Source organism: Buceros rhinoceros, unplaced genomic scaffold, assembly GCF_000710305.1.
Source record: "Buceros rhinoceros silvestris isolate BGI_N320 unplaced genomic scaffold, ASM71030v1 scaffold10404, whole genome shotgun sequence".
Lineage (NCBI taxonomy): Eukaryota > Metazoa > Chordata > Aves > Bucerotiformes > Bucerotidae > Buceros > Buceros rhinoceros.
The window spans coordinates 25,612-45,498 of NW_010408824.1; the positions used below are offsets into that span (position 1 = coordinate 25,612).

Consider the following 19,887-nt stretch of genomic DNA (forward strand, 5'->3'; position numbering starts at 1 on the left):
ACCCAGGTCCCACCGCCTGCCTGCCCCCGCACACCAAGTGGTCCTGGGATCACTTTTCTGACCCAGGGATTACCTGGGTGGATTGTGCAGAGATCCAAAGCTGTGGGTGAGCCAGGCTTAGCCTGGAAGTGTCTTGCCATGGCTGGGCAGCTCTGTCTGGGAACTCAGAATCAGGCTCATTGCGCCGCACAGGCTGGGCTGCCAGCAGGTTGGTCCTTACCTCCAGCACAAAATTGCTCTTGCAAAATTATCCTGACAACTGAGGTCTAAATTCTCTTGAGACTGTCCCTTAAGCACTACGTGTGAGGAGTTGCTTATATCTTACACTGGTTCATGTTTCACTGAGATACTGTGAGTGATGCTGACGACTGAAATTCTCCGTATACCCACATTTGTAGAGTTCTCTCCCGTTTTCTCCTCTATGAATTGCACTTAAGTGGTCATTAGCGCTGAATACATCTCCTTTTGGCAGCCACCTGGCGTTTTCGCTATGTTGTGTGGAACCTAAGGATGTCTAATGGATCATGTAAAACCTGCGTGCAGTGGTTTGGGGATTACGGGGGAAAAGCAAAGATTTCATGTTCTGGTCCATATTAATGAATTAAACCAGGCTGTGTCCTTTTTAAAGCGTAAGCGAAAGATAAAAGACAGCCGAGCATTAGGAACAAGGTCATTAGTGTACCAAATTTCTTTCATTAGATCTGTGACATTACTTTCGAACCTATGCAGCTCTCATTAGAAAAATTTATGAACTGGAATGATTAGAAATCCACCATATTTTAAACCAGCCCTACTTTTAATTGCCAACCAAAAAATAATTGTATTTCTGTGCTATAATGGAGTTGCACTTCTGTGCATGGGGTTTTTTTTTTGTTAGAAATTTAATAGAGGACCTTCACGAAGCCAGAGAGCGGGGAGAGAGGAGAGGAAATGGTAGCGCTTAGTGCAATTTGCAATTCAGCCACAAATCCTGAAGCATTGCTTTAATTTAGTAACCTCGTTAGAGCCAGGTTCGTATTACAAGCTAACATGGCTGTTTCTTCTCCTCTAGACTTTCCACTTCCCATCCCTACATCTGATCTGAAGGGACGTGAGCGGAAGCAGAAGGTATCGCTCGTTCCGTTTGGACTCCTTGTTTACAGAAGAGCGATGGAGACATTATTAAGCACGAAAGCGATTGCCGTATGCCTGTTTTTCTTTGTATTGAGTCTGGCAGCAGCTATTGAAATACCATTATCAGGTGAGTTGTAGCTGTTTACTGAATGCTGTGCTCTGCTGTTTTGGAATCCCTTTTTGGTGTGTGGGTTTTTTTTAACCTTTCCCTAAAGAAAAAAATATTAAATCCTGCTTTTCAGTTGTTCCATTTTGAATTTAATTCTGCCAGAACAAGGCCTTTGGGAAATCCAGATGTGATAAAAAATATAAGCTGCTTTGTTTGGCCCTGTTTAACTGTAGCAGTAACCTTGTCTAATACTGCGTATCTGGCGTTCGCGATCGAACACACCGCCTGGCTCCAAGGGTTTGGTTTTGTCCTTCACGTAAATGCGTTATTTTGGCTCAGAATCTCCCTGGAGCTTGTTTGATGTACCTGTGCTCTTACTTGTCTTGCAACCCTCCGTTTCACCCTGGAAAAGGAGCAGGTGTATGTCTTGGCGTGTGCATTCCCCAGAGAAGTATTTCCTGCACCTCGCATACCACCCCGGGGAGCACCCCCTTCATCCCCCTCCACCTGTGCTGCATTCAAACTGCCTGTTTGACACGGTTGGTGGGGTTTCAGAACACGTGTAAAATACGGGATGAGGCTCCTAGGGGCCAATCCGATGAAAGCTAGCAGACCCCACTGCCTGGAGTACAGCCCAGACCTCCCAGGCTTTGGGGTGCTCAAATATAGATGGACCAGGAGGATCGCAGCTACAGTTTGGGTTTGGGTTTTTTTTTTGGGAGGGCGGGGAGAAACAACAATAAAGCAAAACTCAACAGTATTGTTTTTTTATGAATGATGGTGCGAGGGGAAAAAAATATATAAACCTAAGGAAAAAGGCATGTAGGCTGTATGCAGGGCTTTGGGTGCTGTAGCCCTAGAGTAGGACATGGGCCAGTTTCAGGGTGTCATGTGGACCTGCTGTGAGCTCTTAGCACTCTCAAGTCTGCCAACAGCTCTGGCTCCAAAGGAGAAGGCAATCGAGCAGGTTCATAGGATGGTTTTTATAAGCTATCCAAACTTGTTCAACAGCATTTGGAAAGTACAAGGGGTTTTGTTTTTTTGGTTTTTTTTTTTGAGGAAAGTAGCGCAGTGGCTCCTCGTGCCTAATTAAAGCAAAAGTGGAGCTGTGACTGTAAAGTGCAGGACAAACTGTCTGGGTGTCACTGCTTTTAAGTACCTACATGGGGGAACCACCTAGCCCTTAATTTGCTTTAATAAAGCAATTCGTGTTTTAATGAAAAGGAATTATGTCTGATCAGTGAAGGTGGTGAGCTTGGAAGCGTTCAGCTTTGAGACCAGGTGGGATGATAAGATACCATGTCTGAGTCCAGCTTTGAGCTTCCTGGACATTAAAGAGAAACCAAACAGCCTGCTAATTTTCCTCCTGGCTGTTTATAACAATGTGGTGATCCTATTATCCCCAGCTCCCCCGCGGGGAGCATCCTCCCTCGTGCGGCTCTGTTACACAGGCACTCACAACACTTTAATTCTGGTAGAAAACAAAAGTTAATGACACATTATTGCAGGACCGTGTGAGCGGTAACAGCTCTTCCGCTGCTGCACCCCGCAGGGGGTGTTAACTCGTCCTTGCAGCCTGTGGATCTCCTGGCACTTCTATCCAGGATGGAGATGGCAGTTTGCTCTCTCTGTCTGGCTTAAGAAGCCACTTAATGACTTCGCCTCTGCGTAAACCTACCAGTCCACACCCCTGTGCTTTGGCTTTTGCCTTGGCATGGCCCAGCTCTCCTCTGGCCGGGATGGGTTGGTCAAACATATTGGTGCCCGTGAGTGGCTGGCTGAGCACAGTCAGTGCTGCCAGCCTTCCTCTGGCTGCTGAGGCAGGGTCAGCGCACACTTCGGGGAGCAGAGTATTGTCAGTGCCAGGAAGATGAAGATCATCTCTTTCCTTTTTTTTCCTAAGGCAAGCCTCACCCTTTTCAGGAGTAAGGCAATCCTGACACTGGCCCTTTCAGATTGAGCAAAGTACAGTTTTGCTCGAATGTTTTTTTTTAACCGAGTTCCCCTTTGTGTTCAGTTGCGCAGCTTCCAACCATCACGGAGCAGTCTCACGCCCAGGTCGCCTACCCTTTCGATGAGGACTTTACAATTAAATGTGAAGCTAGAGGAAACCCCCAGCCCACGTGAGTACTGCCTTCCCCTGGAGAAGCAGGCAGAAACGGAGTTTGCTTTTAGCCTTCCCCAAAGGTTGGTTTGGGGAGGGGAGGATGTCCGGAGGTACAGTGACCTGCTCAGCATCGTCAGGTGAGGTTAGGGTTTGGGTTTCCGTTTAGGCCATTCTCTTCCATTTGCTCTATGAGTAGATCTCATCAGGCCTTTTTGTTGTTGGAGACGTTTAATTTCTCTAGCCTCTACTAAGTTCTCCCCATGATTTTAAAGAGCTTGTCTGGGCTGTGCTGCACAAGAGAGGAGGTGCGTAGTGGTGATCAAAGGGTCCCAGCTGCTGTGCTGCCTTTTCCACAGCAATACCGAAAAACCCAGCACATTAAACGCTGTATTCACAGATGACATTTGCATTTTATCAGATACTTTGTTTGTACCTGACCTCGTCATGGCCATGGTGATGTTACAGATATACACAGGAGTTACTCAAATAAACATCCAGAAATAAACTCTTTGTGTTTTACAGTAGTGTAAAAAGGAAAATATGATTAACAAAACTGTAATGACAACAGTGGAAGCTCTTCCAGTGGATGATGTACGGGCTAATCCTCCCCTTCTTTCTCTGCAACACAATTTAAACTTGCTTTGGAAAGGCAATTGTTATATCAAGATGATTTGGCTATTTTAAATTGAGCTCTGAATGGAGATTTTTAGCACGATAACTAATTTCCTTTGTTTCCCTGTTTGTCAGCAGATCAATTAAAAGTTTCCTGGTATATTTAAACGTCTGTGATAGTGCTGGTTGGGTGATTGGCAAAACAAGGCAGTTTTGCCAATACCAGCGAAGTGCCAGACACGCATTTCTGTTGACATTAATTTGTTCTCTTAAAATATTGAAAAGGGTATCTCTTCCACTAAATGGGTGTTAGACTGTAATTTCTAACTGTCTCTGAAATGGAACCAGTTTAGCCCCCTTTCAGTCCATCTGAGATTTCCAGATACATGAGCTATGACCAATACTTCAGCATTCACCAAAATCACACCCCAGCAGCATCTAAACGACAAGTGACTCTGTGGCAAGACCAGGAGAAACTCGAGTCATCTCAGTTTCTCTTGGGTTCAACCATGGTGTCTCCTGAAGATGGTGAGAACAGAACAGCTCCTGTCAATCACTGCTAGTCCAAAGTACCAGCTCTCCTGCAGACACTGGTTTTTTAGACCTCTGGTTCCCTTCTCTCGGTGGCTCTTGCTTTCACAGCCAGTCTCGCTCATTTATTGTCCTTGCCTTAAGCTCTGCGTTCTTACTTCATGTCACAGTCAGTTATCCAAAGGTAAAGCGACCAACAGGAGGGACATGCCCGATAGCCGTCACACGTCCTGGTAGCCCAGTGGTCATTTTACCATTCAACACTACATCAAGTTTTTCCTATTATTTTAATAGTACTGTTGGACCCATATTTACCCCTGGGTCTGTACCGTAGTGCGCTCTGTCCTTTGTAACACTTGTATTATTTTTCAGCTTTAACTGGACTAAGGATGGAAAACCATTTGATTTATTATCTGACCCGAGGGTAGTTGCATCTAATAACTCTGGAACGTTTGTGATTCAAAACCGTGGAATCATCACCAATTTTCAAGGAAAATATCGTTGCTTTGCATCCAATGTGCTGGGAACTGCCATGTCAGAAGAAATTGAGCTAATTGTTCCAAGTAAGGGATTTTCCTTTGCTTTTGGTTGGTTTGGGTTTTTTATGATGAAAACTGTGTTTCCTCAAATTAAATGGGAAAGAACTAGTTGTTAAGGTGGCATGTGGTAAAACATGTGCTGTTTCTTATTCAATGAACACTGGAAGGAAAAACTCTGTGTGCTCTCTGGATTGGTTTTATTGCACTGCTGGTTTTGAGGACAGGAACCAAATCTCAACGTAGGGTTTCAGACCACACCGCTGGACCTCTGCTCCTCACAGGTTTCCAGGTGCTGGTACAGGCACTCCGTATCAGCTTGAACAGCTGGGTAGATGATCTCTCTGTTTTCCCAGCTATAGTCATTTGGAAAACGTTGTTTGTTTACTTTTGCTTCCTGAGAGTCGTTCAACCCGCTGTGCCTCTGGAGGAGGGCTTCGTGGGTAAACCAGGATAAACTTTTTAATAGCCTTCTCAGGAGAGCTGAATGTTCCTTCAGTGATGGCAAATTATTATTTGCTTTGACTTGACTGTTTAAATGCCTTTATATAAAGTGCTTGCTTTGCTTTTGCCATAAAACCCATAAGAATTGTTTTCTGATTTGTATTTGCTTAGAGCCACTGTTTGCTCTTGTGGTGCTTCCACTTCTACTGCTTTTCTCTTTCTGTAAAGAAGAAAGCATAAATATTGATGAGAATTGTAGTCTGGTAAATTCTCTACCTAATCTGGGCGGCTGCAATTTCTTCGTGAGCTGATGCCAGCACATCGTGAAAATAGAGAAATTAAAATATTTAGAGGGAGAGAACAAAAAGCAGAAAAACCAGCAGCGTAGCTCGTAGCTGCAGTACGGGTATGGAATGGTATTAGCTGTTCATGGAAGATAGAAATAATGGCATAGGTCATGGATTAGAGTTAGAAATATATGAAAAATTGAAAGTGTAGTAGGCAGTACAGGAATAGGAAGTCATTGTCAGAGGAAACAAAATTGGTTTGAGTCAGGTCGCTTTGGGGAACTGTTGTAAAAGACCATATGTGTTTGGGGCAACTCCCAAGTTTAAATTTGGAGTCAGCTCTCTAATACTGGAGAAATGTATTTGATAAAGAATTAGGAATTGTGTGATGCTTTTGCTTTTTCCAAGCATTTATTGGAAAGCAAATGCTGTTAAGAGTCATAAGACTGTAATATTTCAGCTTGGCAACTGTGATTTAGTGCCCCGAAATTGGGAGGACAACGTGGTCTCCATCTCAGAGCAAGAAGCGTGGAATCAGAAGCTGAGGGGAAGGGTGGGAGAAAGAGCAGTTCATTGCTGCAGAACAGAAACTGATGCAGATGTTTGAAAGCTCAAGGGGAAGTGACCCAATCACCTGTGAGTTCATTAGTCTGATGTCAGGAGTCTTCGGGGTTTGGTAGAAATACTTAACGGGGAGAATATTAAAGACCTGGAACTGAATGAAAAATGAGCTCCAAAATGCAGTGAAAAATGAAAACTGCTGATCCTAGAAACTTGTCCTTCCATCGTTAGCTCTGAGGGAGGGCAGAGGAGGAACTGGGTGATTTTAAGGACCAGGTTTATAGAAGTAAGTGGGTCGAAATTTTCTGATACAAAGGTCCTGATTAGGACAATGTTGATAGGACCGGCTTTGTACCGGTACATTAAAGCACCTGTAGCTTGGAAGTGACACGGGAAGATGAACACACAATTGGTCTTAAATTCAAGATCGAAATATGTGAGATTAGAAGAGGAAATTGGAAGAGAAAGACTTGTTACCAAGCGATCTGAAAGCTCTGTGCACATGTGGCATTGGTGTGTGCCCGTGGCAGGGGCTATCTCCAGAGTCTTCTCCACCTTTGCGGTGACAGCAGTTGGCTGCCTATCTAAAAAAAGACTTCTAGCAGGCCAATGCACATGAAATGGGCTATGAGAAACATGCATAATCATTTTTGTCACGGCTTTTTCATAGGAGACAATCCTGAGAAGCTTTAGGCATAGCTGGGGAGGGGGACAGAGCTGTGGTACTGTTGTCACATTGAAAGAAGACCCATTGCAGGGGCTGGGAGAGTTCCTGGGAGAGGCCTGCTAAGGATGTCGTGTAAATGTACTTGCATGGGTGCTCCTCATAAAAGACATTGTTTATTTTTCTGCTAGCCAGTTTTATGGCCTTTTTTCTCAGTGGGAAATTTATTTCATGTTGCATTGTATTGTGTAGCATTCCCTAATCGGTGTTTGATGAGCAAATTGCCAAGATTACGTCTATTGCTTTGTGGTTGGCAATTTTGCATCTTGCAGCTGCTTTAAGGGACTTGCGCTCCGGACTAGAGGGGAACTGCACAAAGTTTTAGGGCAGTAAGTTGAAGTCTGTTGAACTTGTGGTGTAAGCTGGCTCCACAGGTAGGTCAGCGCAGCTGATGGCAGCTGGAGTTTCAGGCAGGAGCAGGAGAGCGATGCAGTTACTTAGAGCTTCAGACAGGACAGAACTATTTGCTTTGGAGTCTGGCCAGGGCAGTGGGGTTAATATGACTTCTCTTAAGCAAAGTGTCTCAGACTCATTAGTTTTCAGAGGAGTTCAAGACCTCGATGTCATGTTTCACCGAAGGTACATCACCTCCAGCAGCAGAATATTCTGATACTTCGTTGGTACTGGCCAAAAAAAGATGCTTAAAAATGGAAAACAAATTGATGTCTGTATCTGGAATTACTAAATCTGTACTCGGAGCAGATAATTTTTGCTTTTAATGAAAAACTGTCTCTACTAGCTTGAGTAGATATTAAATACAGCCGGGGTAGTTTGCAACAAGTTAATTGAGAAGTTATAGATATGGTGGTTACCAAATGCAAGAGGAATTTTAGTGCTAATACATATGAAGTCCTAAATCCAGAAAATAAGTAAATGGTACAGATAATATATTCGAGGGATTTACCCGAACCCACAGCTTTTAAGACACATTTACTTTAATTTGTACTCTTCTGCTATCAACTCTTGCATTTAACAGCACAGTGTAGATGCTGCAAATTAAATTGGATTCAGAGAGGAGTAGAAGACACCTTTGAATTTCTAAAGTGCTGGGAAGTCGACAACTGTGCTCAAGTGAAAGAGAGCTGCTGGTGCACAGATCCGCTGTAAATTAGGCAATCACTGACAGAGGAGAGTTTGGGATAAATTACCTCTATTCACCCACTAGTTTTGAAGCCGAGACTGGTACATGTGAGATCACTACATGCATTCATGATAATGATGCAGAGGTGGCAGTGCTTTGCCAGCTGTATTCAAGGGAAATGTAAGCTTCTTGGCAAGTCACTATGCCAATGAAGTGGAGAAAAACCCAGCAAGTCAGCAAAGGCCAGGTTTCTTCATAAATTACATTTACACCACAGAAGCAGAATACTGGGTCTGTAAGGCTGCTGCTGAAAAGGAGAACAAAAGACTGTTTGCTCACCGTAGTTGATTCAGGAAAGCAATAGATATGTCAGCAGAAACGATCGTTAAATCTCACCTACATAATGAAAGCACCACACCTCCCCTATATATGATGACATTAAGGAGAGCAGGGAAGAGTGAGGGCTGAGGATCTCGATACGTTCGCATCGGTTACAAAGCCCGGATTGTTACGAGATCCGTGCAGCATGAAAACGCATTTGAATAGTGAGAACACAGACCTCAGCTCCCCTCCTCCTGTATTTAGGGAATCTGTTGGTTGAATTACCGAGCAGGCCCGATGCCAGAGGAAGGAGAAGTAGTACAGTTTAAACTTCTTTAATTAACTGGTGTAAAAGACTCTTCGTTGTGGACTGCGCTAAGATTTACACTCAGTATTTCTAAAGCCGCTGCTCCAAAAGACCGACGATCTAGCATGGAAACAGCCTAAACCTCCCATTGTCCATTGTGCCATGGTGGCGATGATGATAGTTCTAGAGTTCCCAAAGAAAGCAAAACCTGCGTTAATGTTAAAAAAAGCAGACGTGAATATTGTGAGAGTGTTAAAAGACGTTGGGCTGATACTAAAATGGGAGGGCTCGGTAACTTGCTGAGCGAAGGCGTTCAGGGTAGACTTTACAGAAGAGAGAACAGGACAGAGAAACTCACTGAGACTTTGCAGACAATGGGAATAAAATTTAAACCTCTTGCCTCCTAAACCAGCATCCTATATCTTTGTCAACTTTTCTGGCCGTCTAAGTCTTTGGGGTCACTCTGATTGTTGCCAGTAGCCATCATTTTGGAAAGGGATAGAGAGATTTACACAGGAAAAAAAGACCATCACTGATTCCATCATAAAAGGTTCTTTGAGAGCGAGTCTCTGACGCCGTGGTCTTCCTGACAGCCAGGCTTTCCTAACTTGTTCAATTTAATGCGGCAATTAGAAAATCCGTAAATAAGCAGGATCATATCTCATAAACAGTTCAAAGGCTGCCATGAAAATTGCAGATTTAACTACTGCTTATACTGCGTGGATCAGAATATCAATTGAGGCCCCGAGATGAGCACTGGAAGCCACCCAGGCTGGGTCCAGTACAACCCGTGTGATCGCTGACTGTAAGTCACGTCTGAGATTCTTTGATGTGTTGGGCTGGTCACTGCACGAGACAGAGTCTGTGTAACGAACCAGTCGGCTGCTAAGTGAAGTGTCTGAGGAGCTGGGCCTTTCAGGATACAGGAATTTCTTGGCTATTTCTACTCTCCCTCACTCTTCCATGCTTTAAGGATTTATTTGCATGGAAGGATTTAGGAATATCCGTGATGGGTCAGGCTAAGCATCCATCTAGCCCAGGACACATCTCCAGCAGCATCCACAGAGGAGGCTATAAAAACAGATCTGCTGCATGGTGATGCTTTCCTACAGTAGTTTCCTGAAATATTTGTTAGTTGCTGATTTACCATAATGAGTTGACTCCCATTTTATTCCTGGTAGAAACCACTCACGGGGGCCCTCAAGGACTTCAACAGTTTCCTGGAGAACCCCTTACCCTTTGGTTCAATTTCTCAACGCTATCCAGAAACACATGAAGTATCAGGCTGACTGGGCTCCGTTCTCATATAATCTGATATAAATTGCCATACTTGATGCAGTTATAGTCGTGCGAGGTCACTAGAGTCAGCAGCAGGACAAAAAATAAGCTGTAGGACAAAGTGTGCTCCTGGGCACCTGAGTCAATCTGAAGCTGGGGGCTGGGGTGCCCTGGCTCTGATTGCTCTGTTTCTGAATCTCTACGGCTAAACTCACATTTAGGTTTTAAATCACGTTGTATTGGTCTCCCTCTGGTTCGCTTTTTGTGGAGACGCTGCATTTTCTGACCAGATAAAGAGGAGGAGGGAGTGTCCCAGCCTCCTTGCTGAAATTTCTCTCAGCCATCCCAATTTCCCAGCGGTATTGCAGCCTAATCTCAAGTACAGTTCAGACATTAAACTTGGAGTCTCCGCAGGGGTTGAGCAGAGCCTGGTTCCTTAAACAACTGAGGGTATTGACTTATTTCCAAAGGTTGCTCTTGGGAGAGTGAAACACTAATTTCATTTGTCCCATAACACACAGCGCAAGGGCAGCTCTACTGTCCCCACATGCATATGTGTAAAATTGCTTCCAGAGATAAGCTGGGAGAAGAAATCTCTGAAGAATGCATAGCCACCCGTCAGAGCGGAAGTGTGGGGGAGCGAACTATCAAAATGACAGATGACTCTGGCCACCGATAACCTTCCGTTTCCGTGGTGTACCCACTGTCAGAGCACCGCCAGTCTGGTTTTGGAGTGCTGTACAGCATTCCCAGCACAGCCTGGTCAGGAAACAGCAGCTGGGCAGCGAAGCCTTTCCCGAGAATGTTCAGAGAGCTTTGTAGATCACGGTGGACTTTTAGAAGGTGTCTCCATAGCAGAAGTCAAGTGTGCACTTTGTCATCTTCCCTATGGCTTTTTCACACGTGCCACTTGATTGCTTGTGTCGTGAGAGCCACCCTGCTGTCACCTCAGCCAGCCTGGCTCGGTCATTAAATAATGAGGTTCTCCCTGGTGTGACGGATCTGTGAGAGGTTACACTTGAAGCTAGTGGGTTCTCTGTCCCCTCTCATTATATCTGTGTGTGGGGAATTGTGTGTAAGACTGACGTGACAGCTTTAACAGTATTGCTGCAAAGAGATCAATCAGTTGAAAATTTTACAGTGTCCACGTGCTGCATTGGTAACTCCATCAGTATTAAACGCTTTCATGACACAATTAATCTTGCATGAAACTTTCGAGCTGTGAACAGCCACAGATCGGTAGTGACTGATTCTGGAATAGCCATGAATTAAAACAGAGGAAAGCTAAAAAAAAAAAAAATAATAATAATTCCTACTTACACGTACTGAAGACTAATGCGCAAGAGCCAAAGTCTAATGTCATAGAAGCTTCTTAGTTTTAATAAATCTCTTCATGCAGAACTCGGAATCACTTACTTTTCTAGGATTCTAAGGAGCTTCAAGGGTTCAGAACACTCAAAGTTATGCACTGAGGGGAAAATCAAAGTTTTTCAGTGTTTTTCACAATGAAGCAGAACAAAACAACAAGGGAGAACCCAACCACCTGTGGTTCAAGTACTTGTTTGAGGTGGAGAACTTTTGGGTTCTAATTGCTGCTTCCCCCTGTGAAGTCCAGAGGCAGATGTCTGGGCGCCTGCGCTGGAGATGAATGTCTGCGCTGCCAGCTAATGACACTGAGACCATGATCTTTTCAGTTTCCTGGTGGGACTTGATGTATTTGTATAAATCTGTAATCATTGGCTACAAAAATTGACTAAGAAGACAGTGATTGTATCACCCAACTAGGGTATTGGATATCCGTAACTAGTTGTGCCAAAAAATGGGTTTTAATAAGTGTTTCTAATATCCAAGAAATTGCCTTTTTCCTTCTGGAAAACGTTCCACCTCTCCAGCGGTCAGCAGATAGTCTTCAAGCCCTGGAAAAACCGATAGGTTATTGAACGTCCTGGATTTGAATGTGTAGTTCCCCTTGTTACCTGAAATTTCACCTGCACGGTGGGTAATGCTCATTAGCTCTATTTTGCCTCTCCTAAGGATTCATAATGTATTAATAATCCTCCTGGAGATAAAATCTAGGCACAATCTGCGTTTAGGCAATCAGCATTATAGTGCTTGCTTCTTTTTGTGTTTACTAATCCAAGTCTCCTCGGAGTCCTGACCCTGCATTTCTCACCCTCCTCCTTCGGTTTGACTCCTGCAGTGTGACCCTGCAGATACCCTGCGGCGCTGCTGGACCACTGATGTTTCAGGTGTTTATTTGCTGTCTGAGTTCCCTTTTGTGACTTGAACACCAGGATGGCAAGATGTGCTGTGCCAGTTTGACTCTGCACGGGGTGCCAGGATGCTTTCATTCCTTTGCTGTTTAATTGCTCTTAATTTTGCTATTTAATGCAGTTGCCTGAACTGAAACTTTTGCTAGTTTGAACTTGCCTGAAACGAAAGCAGAAGACAGCATCTACCCTGAAACTGTCTTAGCTAAAGTCGTTTAAGGAGTGTTTACATTTTTCAGACTAATCTCTTTGCAGTAATCTCTGAGCTGCAACCTCCCAGTGCTTAACTTGGTGTGGGCTCCAGCCCAGCTCTTCTCCCCCCTCTCCCTGGATGCTCTCTGCTTGCATTTTGGGCTGCTGAGACTGGCCAGGTTGCCCAGGTTTGCCAAACATGGTTCAGGCTTTGGACAGTCTGTTGGCATCAGCACTGATGCTCTGGGTGATTAACCAAGTCCTTGACCCATTAATTCTTTCACCTATATTTAAGCCCAGGTAGTGCAGCCCTTGTGCACTCCTGTCTCTGCATCCCAAGGGACAAGCTTGCTGAGAAGGTCTGCACAGCAGGTGTCACACCTGGGGGGATGAGGAGGCACAATATAGTCTTTAAACCAGAGTTCTGCTTTGTCTGATTCTAGAGACAATTAAAAACTGGGACATCTCCAAGCAAAAGGTGGAATAGCTGCCTGCTGTCTGTCCTCACCTGCAGTGACTTGCAGCAGCTCCTTGGGAACCACTTTTTAGCCAAGATTTCCCAGATCATCCTGCACTCCCAGACTGGTTTCTGATCTCCTGGGAACATCCTGGGACCAGTCAGAGCACAGTCTTTATGCTAATCTCAGCCTCAGGCTTTGGTTCTGGGTGGCTTTGAGTTGTCCCTTCCAGACTGCACAAACAAAGGAGCTACAGAAAGCGTGAAAATAAATGCATTAAAATAAAGCCTAAGCAAAGCTCCTGGGCATCACAGACAAGTGTTAAACACCGCCATTCGGTTTCCTGGCTTTCAACGCTTCGGTCCATGCACCTTATGAATGAGGAGATGTCCCACTGCCGGTAAAGTGCATCGTTTGTCCATAACACACTGTAAATAATAGCAGTAACTAAAGGCAGGGGGTACAAAAGACGGTGTGAAGGTAAATATTTTATGAAGAACTGTATTAAGGGGGAAGAAAAGGGCAAAATTTCAAACGGTGACAATAAAAGAGGAACTTTTGCTTTTGTCCAGGTGTACCAAAATTCCCCAAAGAAAAAATCGAGCCTCTTGATGTGGAGCATGGCGATTCTGTGATTCTGCACTGTAACCCCCCCAAAGGCATCCCCCCTTTGCACATCTATTGGATGAATATTGGTAAGTGAGCAATTCTTCTGTGGTTCACGGGAGGGCACTCAAAACACTGGTCTTCTGAGGCAGTTTCGTTACAGATTCCTAACTGATGGGGATGGTAGTTAGGAAAAAGATCTGGATATTGAAAAACCAAATGGAAAAATGGAGCATGGAGATACGTTTTTACATAATGCAACATTAAATTGTAGAGCAGGTTGACACACCATACTATTAAAGATGAGGTATCGGGAAGCTTGCATAATAGTAAATGAGTCTACCAGCAACGAGGGCTACTGCGGTTACGCTAGAGAGGATAAAATGTCTCAATATATTATTTCTGTCATTACTATTTTCTTCTTTTCACAAAATAACGGATCATTTATGATACTAAGAGAAAAACATCTGTCAGGTATGTATAATTGGTTCTATGTGGGTTTCTGTCAGGTTATTCTTCAGCAATTGTGTTCTGCAGGAATTCCTGGCTCTTGGGAAGCGGCTCGCATTGCCTCTGTGACATGAGGGCTTGTTTCTGGTGCTGACCAAGAGACAGGGTGCCAGACTAAGCCGCTGATCTTGCACGGCAGCCCCTGTCCTCCTGACACACGTGTTTAGCACGGACCCGCGTTTGGCTGCATCAGCAACGAGACAGTACAGCAACCTGAGTTCATGCTAACGCTCCCCTGCTGCAGTGTGTAGTTACAGAAGAGCAGAGTTCTTGGGAGACTGGTCTTGGGGGACATCTGTAAATGGTGACCTCTGCATCCCCATTACAGGCCTTTGTAGCAGGGAGAGGTGCTAGGACTCAGGCGGGAACTTTGTGCTGAGTATTTTTTTTATTATCAATTTTCCATTGTAAATTATTTTAAATATGTTATATTTAAGTGTATTATTATATATAAAAATATTACCAATTATCAAGCATGTGCTGAACATTGGTAAATAGCTCATCAGTTAGGCTGGGTCTTCTCCCTCTTTCGCATCCAAGTTACATTTGTATTGTGAAGGAAACACAGGACAGGAGTCATATTGGTGACACGGCTCGGCATCATTACCATACCATAATTATTTTTTCTTGCTAGATTTGCAGCACATTCCGCAAGATGAAAGGGTCTCCATGAGCCTTAAGGGAGATCTCTACTTCGCAAACGTGGAAGAAAATGACAGTCGCAGTGATTATTGTTGCTTCGCAGCCTTTCCCAGGCTGAGGACAATTGTTCAGAAAATGCCAATGACGCTGAAGGTTTCCCGCTGTAAGTCTGGGGATGAGCAGCCTCTTGATTTCTGTTGTTTTTTCTTTTTTAACTCCCCAGGCATCAGTGAGTGCAGATGTGTGCCCTGTGTCTCTGATGTGATTCTCTCTGAAGAAAATGTGTGTTACTGTGATTATTTCTGCATTATGAACTCTACTAAGGGCTAAATTCAGCCCATAAAACTTTTGCAGCCCCCAAAGTGCCCCTTTCCTGTTCCTTCCCCCAGTGAAAGCCAATGATGCATTAGGGAAACCTGCTTCTCTTGCAGTCCAGCGGGTCACCAATGGATGGGACTTCACTGGATTTGAGAACTTATTGTGGCCACCTCCTCCCTGGGCGTAGGCTTGGTTTGGTCCATGCGCAGCAATGCCGTTGGGAAGGACGGTGCTTTCCAGGTCTTGGCAGGCTTCCTTGAGCATCACTAGCGACACCTGAGGCATTTTCCTTTTCATAGAATCGTAGAATGGTTTGGTTGGAAGAGCCCTTAAAGATCACGTAGTTCCAATCCCCCTGCCATGGTCAGGAACAACTTCCACTAGACCAGGTAGTGGTCAAAGCCCCATCCAGCCTGACCTTCAACACTTCCAGGGATGGAGTATCCACAGCGTCTCTGGGCAACCTGTTCCAGTGTCTCACCACCCTCACAGGGAAGAATTTCTTCCTTGCATCTCATCTAAACCTGCCCTCTTTTAGTTTAGAGCCCTTACCCCTTGTCCTGTCCCTACATGTCCTTGGGACAAGTCCCTCCCCAGCTTTCCTGTAGGCCCCTTTAGGTACTGCTGTAAGATCTCCCTGGAGAACTTATGTTTATTATTTCCTTAACTAAATGTTGTGTGTCTCTGAGGGTCTTATACAAACGATGGTTTCAGGAGCTGCCCCTGCCTCTGAGTCTCTCTGGGACGTGTGGGGTTTGCTGTCCCATTGTCACACCATGCCTCTGCTTGGTGTATACCTCCCTGCTGCAGTACCAAACTGCTAATCCAAGCTGCATAAAGCTGCTGTGCATGTGGGGTGCACAGCTATCACTGTCAGAGACAGAGGAAAAGAATGTGAATTGCAAGAAAAAAAAAAAAAAGGCAGCCTATTAGAGCATGCTGTCGGCTGCGTTAAATCAGCAAAGCCAGAGAGAAGCCGGTGGAGCTAAGGCAGCTTATACCAGCTGGAGATCCATCCTGCTTTGCTTGCCTCTCTTTTGGCTGAAATAGTGTCTGGTGTCACTTGTACCACACGATGAGGCTGCCTGTGCCCTTAATATCCATCTTCTGTTTCACTAATGCTTCTGACCTTCTGGGCTTATGCAGCCCAGAAAGTCGAGGAGATTTTTCTTCGTGAATGAAAGCCTAATATTTAATAAATGATTTTGAGAGTTTTCTTGTTGGGATTAAAAGATAAAGGATTAGTAGTGGGTTTGTATATCTTAATACTTGCTTAAACCTTATCTATCTTGGGATAATAATTGTAAGAAAAATATCAAAATGGAATGTTGCACTCTGTAGCTTTTCTGATGGGTCCAGTCCCCAGACATGCACAGACAGATTACAGAAAAATGAGATGGAGTTTGGCTGTGGGGCTGCTGAGAGCCCTGGAAAAACACTTCAGGGCATCTTCCTTGCCATCGAAGCCACGAGGCCGGGGGCAGGCATAAAAGTGAGGCGTGTGCTTCAAGGGTTTTGTAACTCATTGTTCATCTGTTGCTTTACTTTATGTTTTTCTTTGTTTCTTTCTTTTATGGCAGAATTTGTGGGGGCATGGTTTTAGTTTGGTTGAGTTATTGTTTCTTTCGATTCTTTATCAGCTATGCATGTTTGTGTTTGGTTGTCACTTTTATTTATTTCAGTTAAGCATGCTAATGACTCAGGCTCACCTAATGCTGCCGTTACTAAGGGTGAGTTGAATGCATCTGTTATTTTAGCCTTTAAACTGAAAACCTAGCGGCTGAGATGGAATGGGAGCTGCTGCTCAGGAAAAAGAAAAAAAAATTCACAAAAGCCTTTTTATTGCAATGGGGTGGATTTAAGTGGTCCAGGGAGTCCAATTTGCTCATCTTGTACCTTCTGACATAAATCTGAAGGGTTTTTAACAAAACAGTAGTTTTCTTACTTGAGAAAAGAACGTTCACATTTCATAATATGAAGTAAAGAAGGAGGTTGATGTCCTAATGACCTGGGTTTCATGTTATCAGTTCAGAGCAGGAGTCAGAGCTGGATGCTCCAAGTCTTCCACTGGCAGTTAGGACGACACTGGCATTAGGTACCCACAGTCTGAAACCGTGAATTCATGGCTAAAGGGTCACCCTGGGGCTGCGCTGCTCCAGGCTGAGCTTAAGGTGTGGATTTACAGAGCTTTGGGTGCTCCGTGTTAATTGTTCTGTCTACCACTAAACCTCGAGGTAGGCAGGAGGTGGTTCTCTTTGGCACTACATTGTCCTGTCCAATACTCAAGCCGGGTAAACACCACAGCGAAGCGCTCACATCTTCCCTCACTTTGTGTGCCCCTTTGCGGAGCAATACCCTGAAAATACCCTGCTGAGGTTTACGCAGGCCACGTGGATAAGCCAGAAGGCAGCTGGCAGCAGTCCCTGCAGTTCTCCACCCAGTTAATTCTGCTTAAAATACGTAAAAACGACAATCTTGGAGTTTCTCTGTAGCTCGTGACTGATTTATTTGGTTAAATTGCTTTTGGGAGTCTCTGGTTTTTGAAACACCCTAGTTGAAACTCCTGAAAGACCTTGTTTTGCTGGATGAGCGCTGGAGTCTCTGGTTTTTTAAACGCCCTAGTTGAAACTCCTGAAAGACCTTGTTTTGCTGGATGAGCGCTGGAGTCTCTGGTTTTTTAAACGCCCTAGTTGAAACTCCTGAAAGACCTTGTTTTGCTGGATGAGCGCTGGAGTCTCTGGTTTTTTAAACGCCCTAGTTGAAACTCCTGAAAGACCTTGTTTTGCTGGGTGAGCGCTGGAGTTTTGAAAAGGGGGTTCTCCTCGGGTGTTTTGGGACAGAGAGCTCCAAGCGCTGCTCAGTCCTTAAGCCTTGACCCGCAGAGGCTGAGCCTAGTGAGCGGAACAAGCAGGGGTTGTGCAGAGTGACAGACACTGGAACCACGGTTTTTCCCCCAGAATGATGTCTGAGCTCCTGTCGCCGCTCGGGAAGGGGGACTGGCTGCCTTTGGCAGCGGGAGGTGGAGGGCAGATGGAAAATGTGCGAGCGTATCCAGAGGCACCAAAGTGCTTCTCTGCAGCTCTGAGCACTTGTGACACAGATTTGTAGAGAGAAAAAGCAAGGGGAGGGAAAAAAAAGTAAATTAGAAAATGGATCAGAGAGATACACGTGGTCTTCTACCAAATCATCCGTAACTGACTATTTTTGAAGAACTAGTACCATTTGGGGGCTTATTCATTACTGTGCTAATTGTTATTGTAGTGATAGCAGGATAGCCGTTTCACTCGGTGCATATTTCATCATGAAACCATTGTTTGGCAGGCTGGAACAAATGGTCTGTTGAAACCAAATGCAAGTCAATCTTGTTTTATTATTTTAACAGTCTTCTTTACAAATTGTATCTCCATTACTGTAGATTTAATAACTGTGGCAAAGAATGACAGTTCTGTGAGATGTTCAAGCCAGGAAAGGTGGGGTTTCATCTGAGGGTTAAAAGATGACAGGGTAAATGCAGGAGAAAGGTGCTGAGAAAGGTGGTGTGGACCAGGAGATCAGCAGTGGAGAAGACCAGAGTACCAAGACTGGCTGAGGTGTATGAGAGAAAGGGCCAGAGCTTGGAAAAACGGGATGTGAAAACTGTAGGAAAAGGGGCTTCACCAGTACGGCTGCCTGTGGTTATTCCTGATGCCATCAAGAGAAATAGGAGAGTCCTGGATTAGTGTCAAACCATATAAATCAAAGAAGAAAATTTACAGATTGGTGTCAGAAACTCTCTGACAGAAGTAATCTTTGTGACATTATTGAAGGGTAAAGCAAGGCTGTAAGATTTCATAGCTAACTTTTATTTTATTTTATTTTTTAGCAAATTTTATCAAGGAAAGAAAACCCAAACTGCTGATCCCTCCTGAGTCTGCTGGCAGTAGCTCATCAGTCACTGTCATCAAGGGAGGTGTCCTGCTACTCGAATGTATTGCTGAAGGGCTGTGAGTAATGCACAATACTGCACAAACTTAATTACTTTTTGAAATAGAATTGAGCAAAGAAAAAAGCGATATTAAGAATTAGACAACTACAAAAGGACGTACCCACCTGCCTGTACAGTTTAAAACGGAAGCTCTGTGCAGTTTTTCTGAAGTACCCTCGTAAAGCAGCACAGAGCTAGTGTGCAGCATTCGGGTATCTCTTATTGCTAGAGCTTATAAACAAGTCATTAACATCATGCCATGGTAAGTATTGATTTGTTTTTTTATTGTTATATTAAGAAAACCCTCTTATCGAGCTCTTTTCAGTAGTACTGCTTTGGAGATGCTGCGAAAATAAGTAACATCAGAATTCAGCTCACAACCTAGTTTTGCCAATTTGGTTTTGGTTCAATTCCCTAAAATTATTCAGTGTTTTCCCAGGTGTCAGATCTCAGGTTTTTAAAAGCAAAGTTCTAGAGTGGTGTAATGCAAGACAGCCAGGAAGGACGTGCCCTGTTGTGTGAAACCAGTGGTCCATCTAGCCCAGCTGCGGTGGGAGATGCTGGCTTGGGAGCACGTGCAAACCTTTCTGTGGTCTTTTCACCAGCATCCAGAATTTCTATAGAAAGGCTGTTCCTTCCATGATGTTCTCACAGATGACAGTGTGTGAAGGAACAGATTCCACAGCCATGTAAAAATAGAGGGGAGTGGAGTCAGCCGTATTGGTTTGATCCGGTAATGGGCTGACTTCAAACTTCTGCTTGGGCCCGTTCCCATGCGTGTCTCTGGGGCTTTGATATCTCAGATATTTCAGGCTTGTTAGTTCATCAGAGCACTACTCAAGCTCTAGTTGTGGATCTGGCTGTAGTAAGCATGGCAGAGTACCTCAAGAAGGAGGTGTTCGCCCTAAAAATGTAG

The 19,887-nt window shown here is 44.4% G+C and overlaps 1 protein-coding gene across 2 annotated transcripts in view; it reads left to right on the forward strand.

Annotated features, from left to right (window-relative positions):
• Nucleotides 1-1,057: 1,057 nt before the first annotated feature.
• The window catches only part of CHL1 (cell adhesion molecule L1-like), a 54,917-nt gene continuing 36,087 nt past the window's right edge, over nt 1,058-19,887 (forward strand). For both annotated transcript variants that reach the window (XM_010134998.1, XM_010134997.1), the window contains exons 1-7: nt 1,058-1,240; nt 3,240-3,345; nt 4,845-5,035; nt 13,504-13,626; nt 14,682-14,852; nt 16,690-16,737; nt 18,870-18,990. In XM_010134998.1, coding sequence (XP_010133300.1) covers nt 1,150-1,240; nt 3,240-3,345; nt 4,845-5,035; nt 13,504-13,626; nt 14,682-14,852; nt 16,690-16,737; nt 18,870-18,990 — 851 coding nt within the window. In that variant the 5' untranslated portion in view covers nt 1,058-1,149. The remainder of the gene's footprint in view (nt 1,241-3,239; nt 3,346-4,844; nt 5,036-13,503; nt 13,627-14,681; nt 14,853-16,689; nt 16,738-18,869; nt 18,991-19,887) is intronic.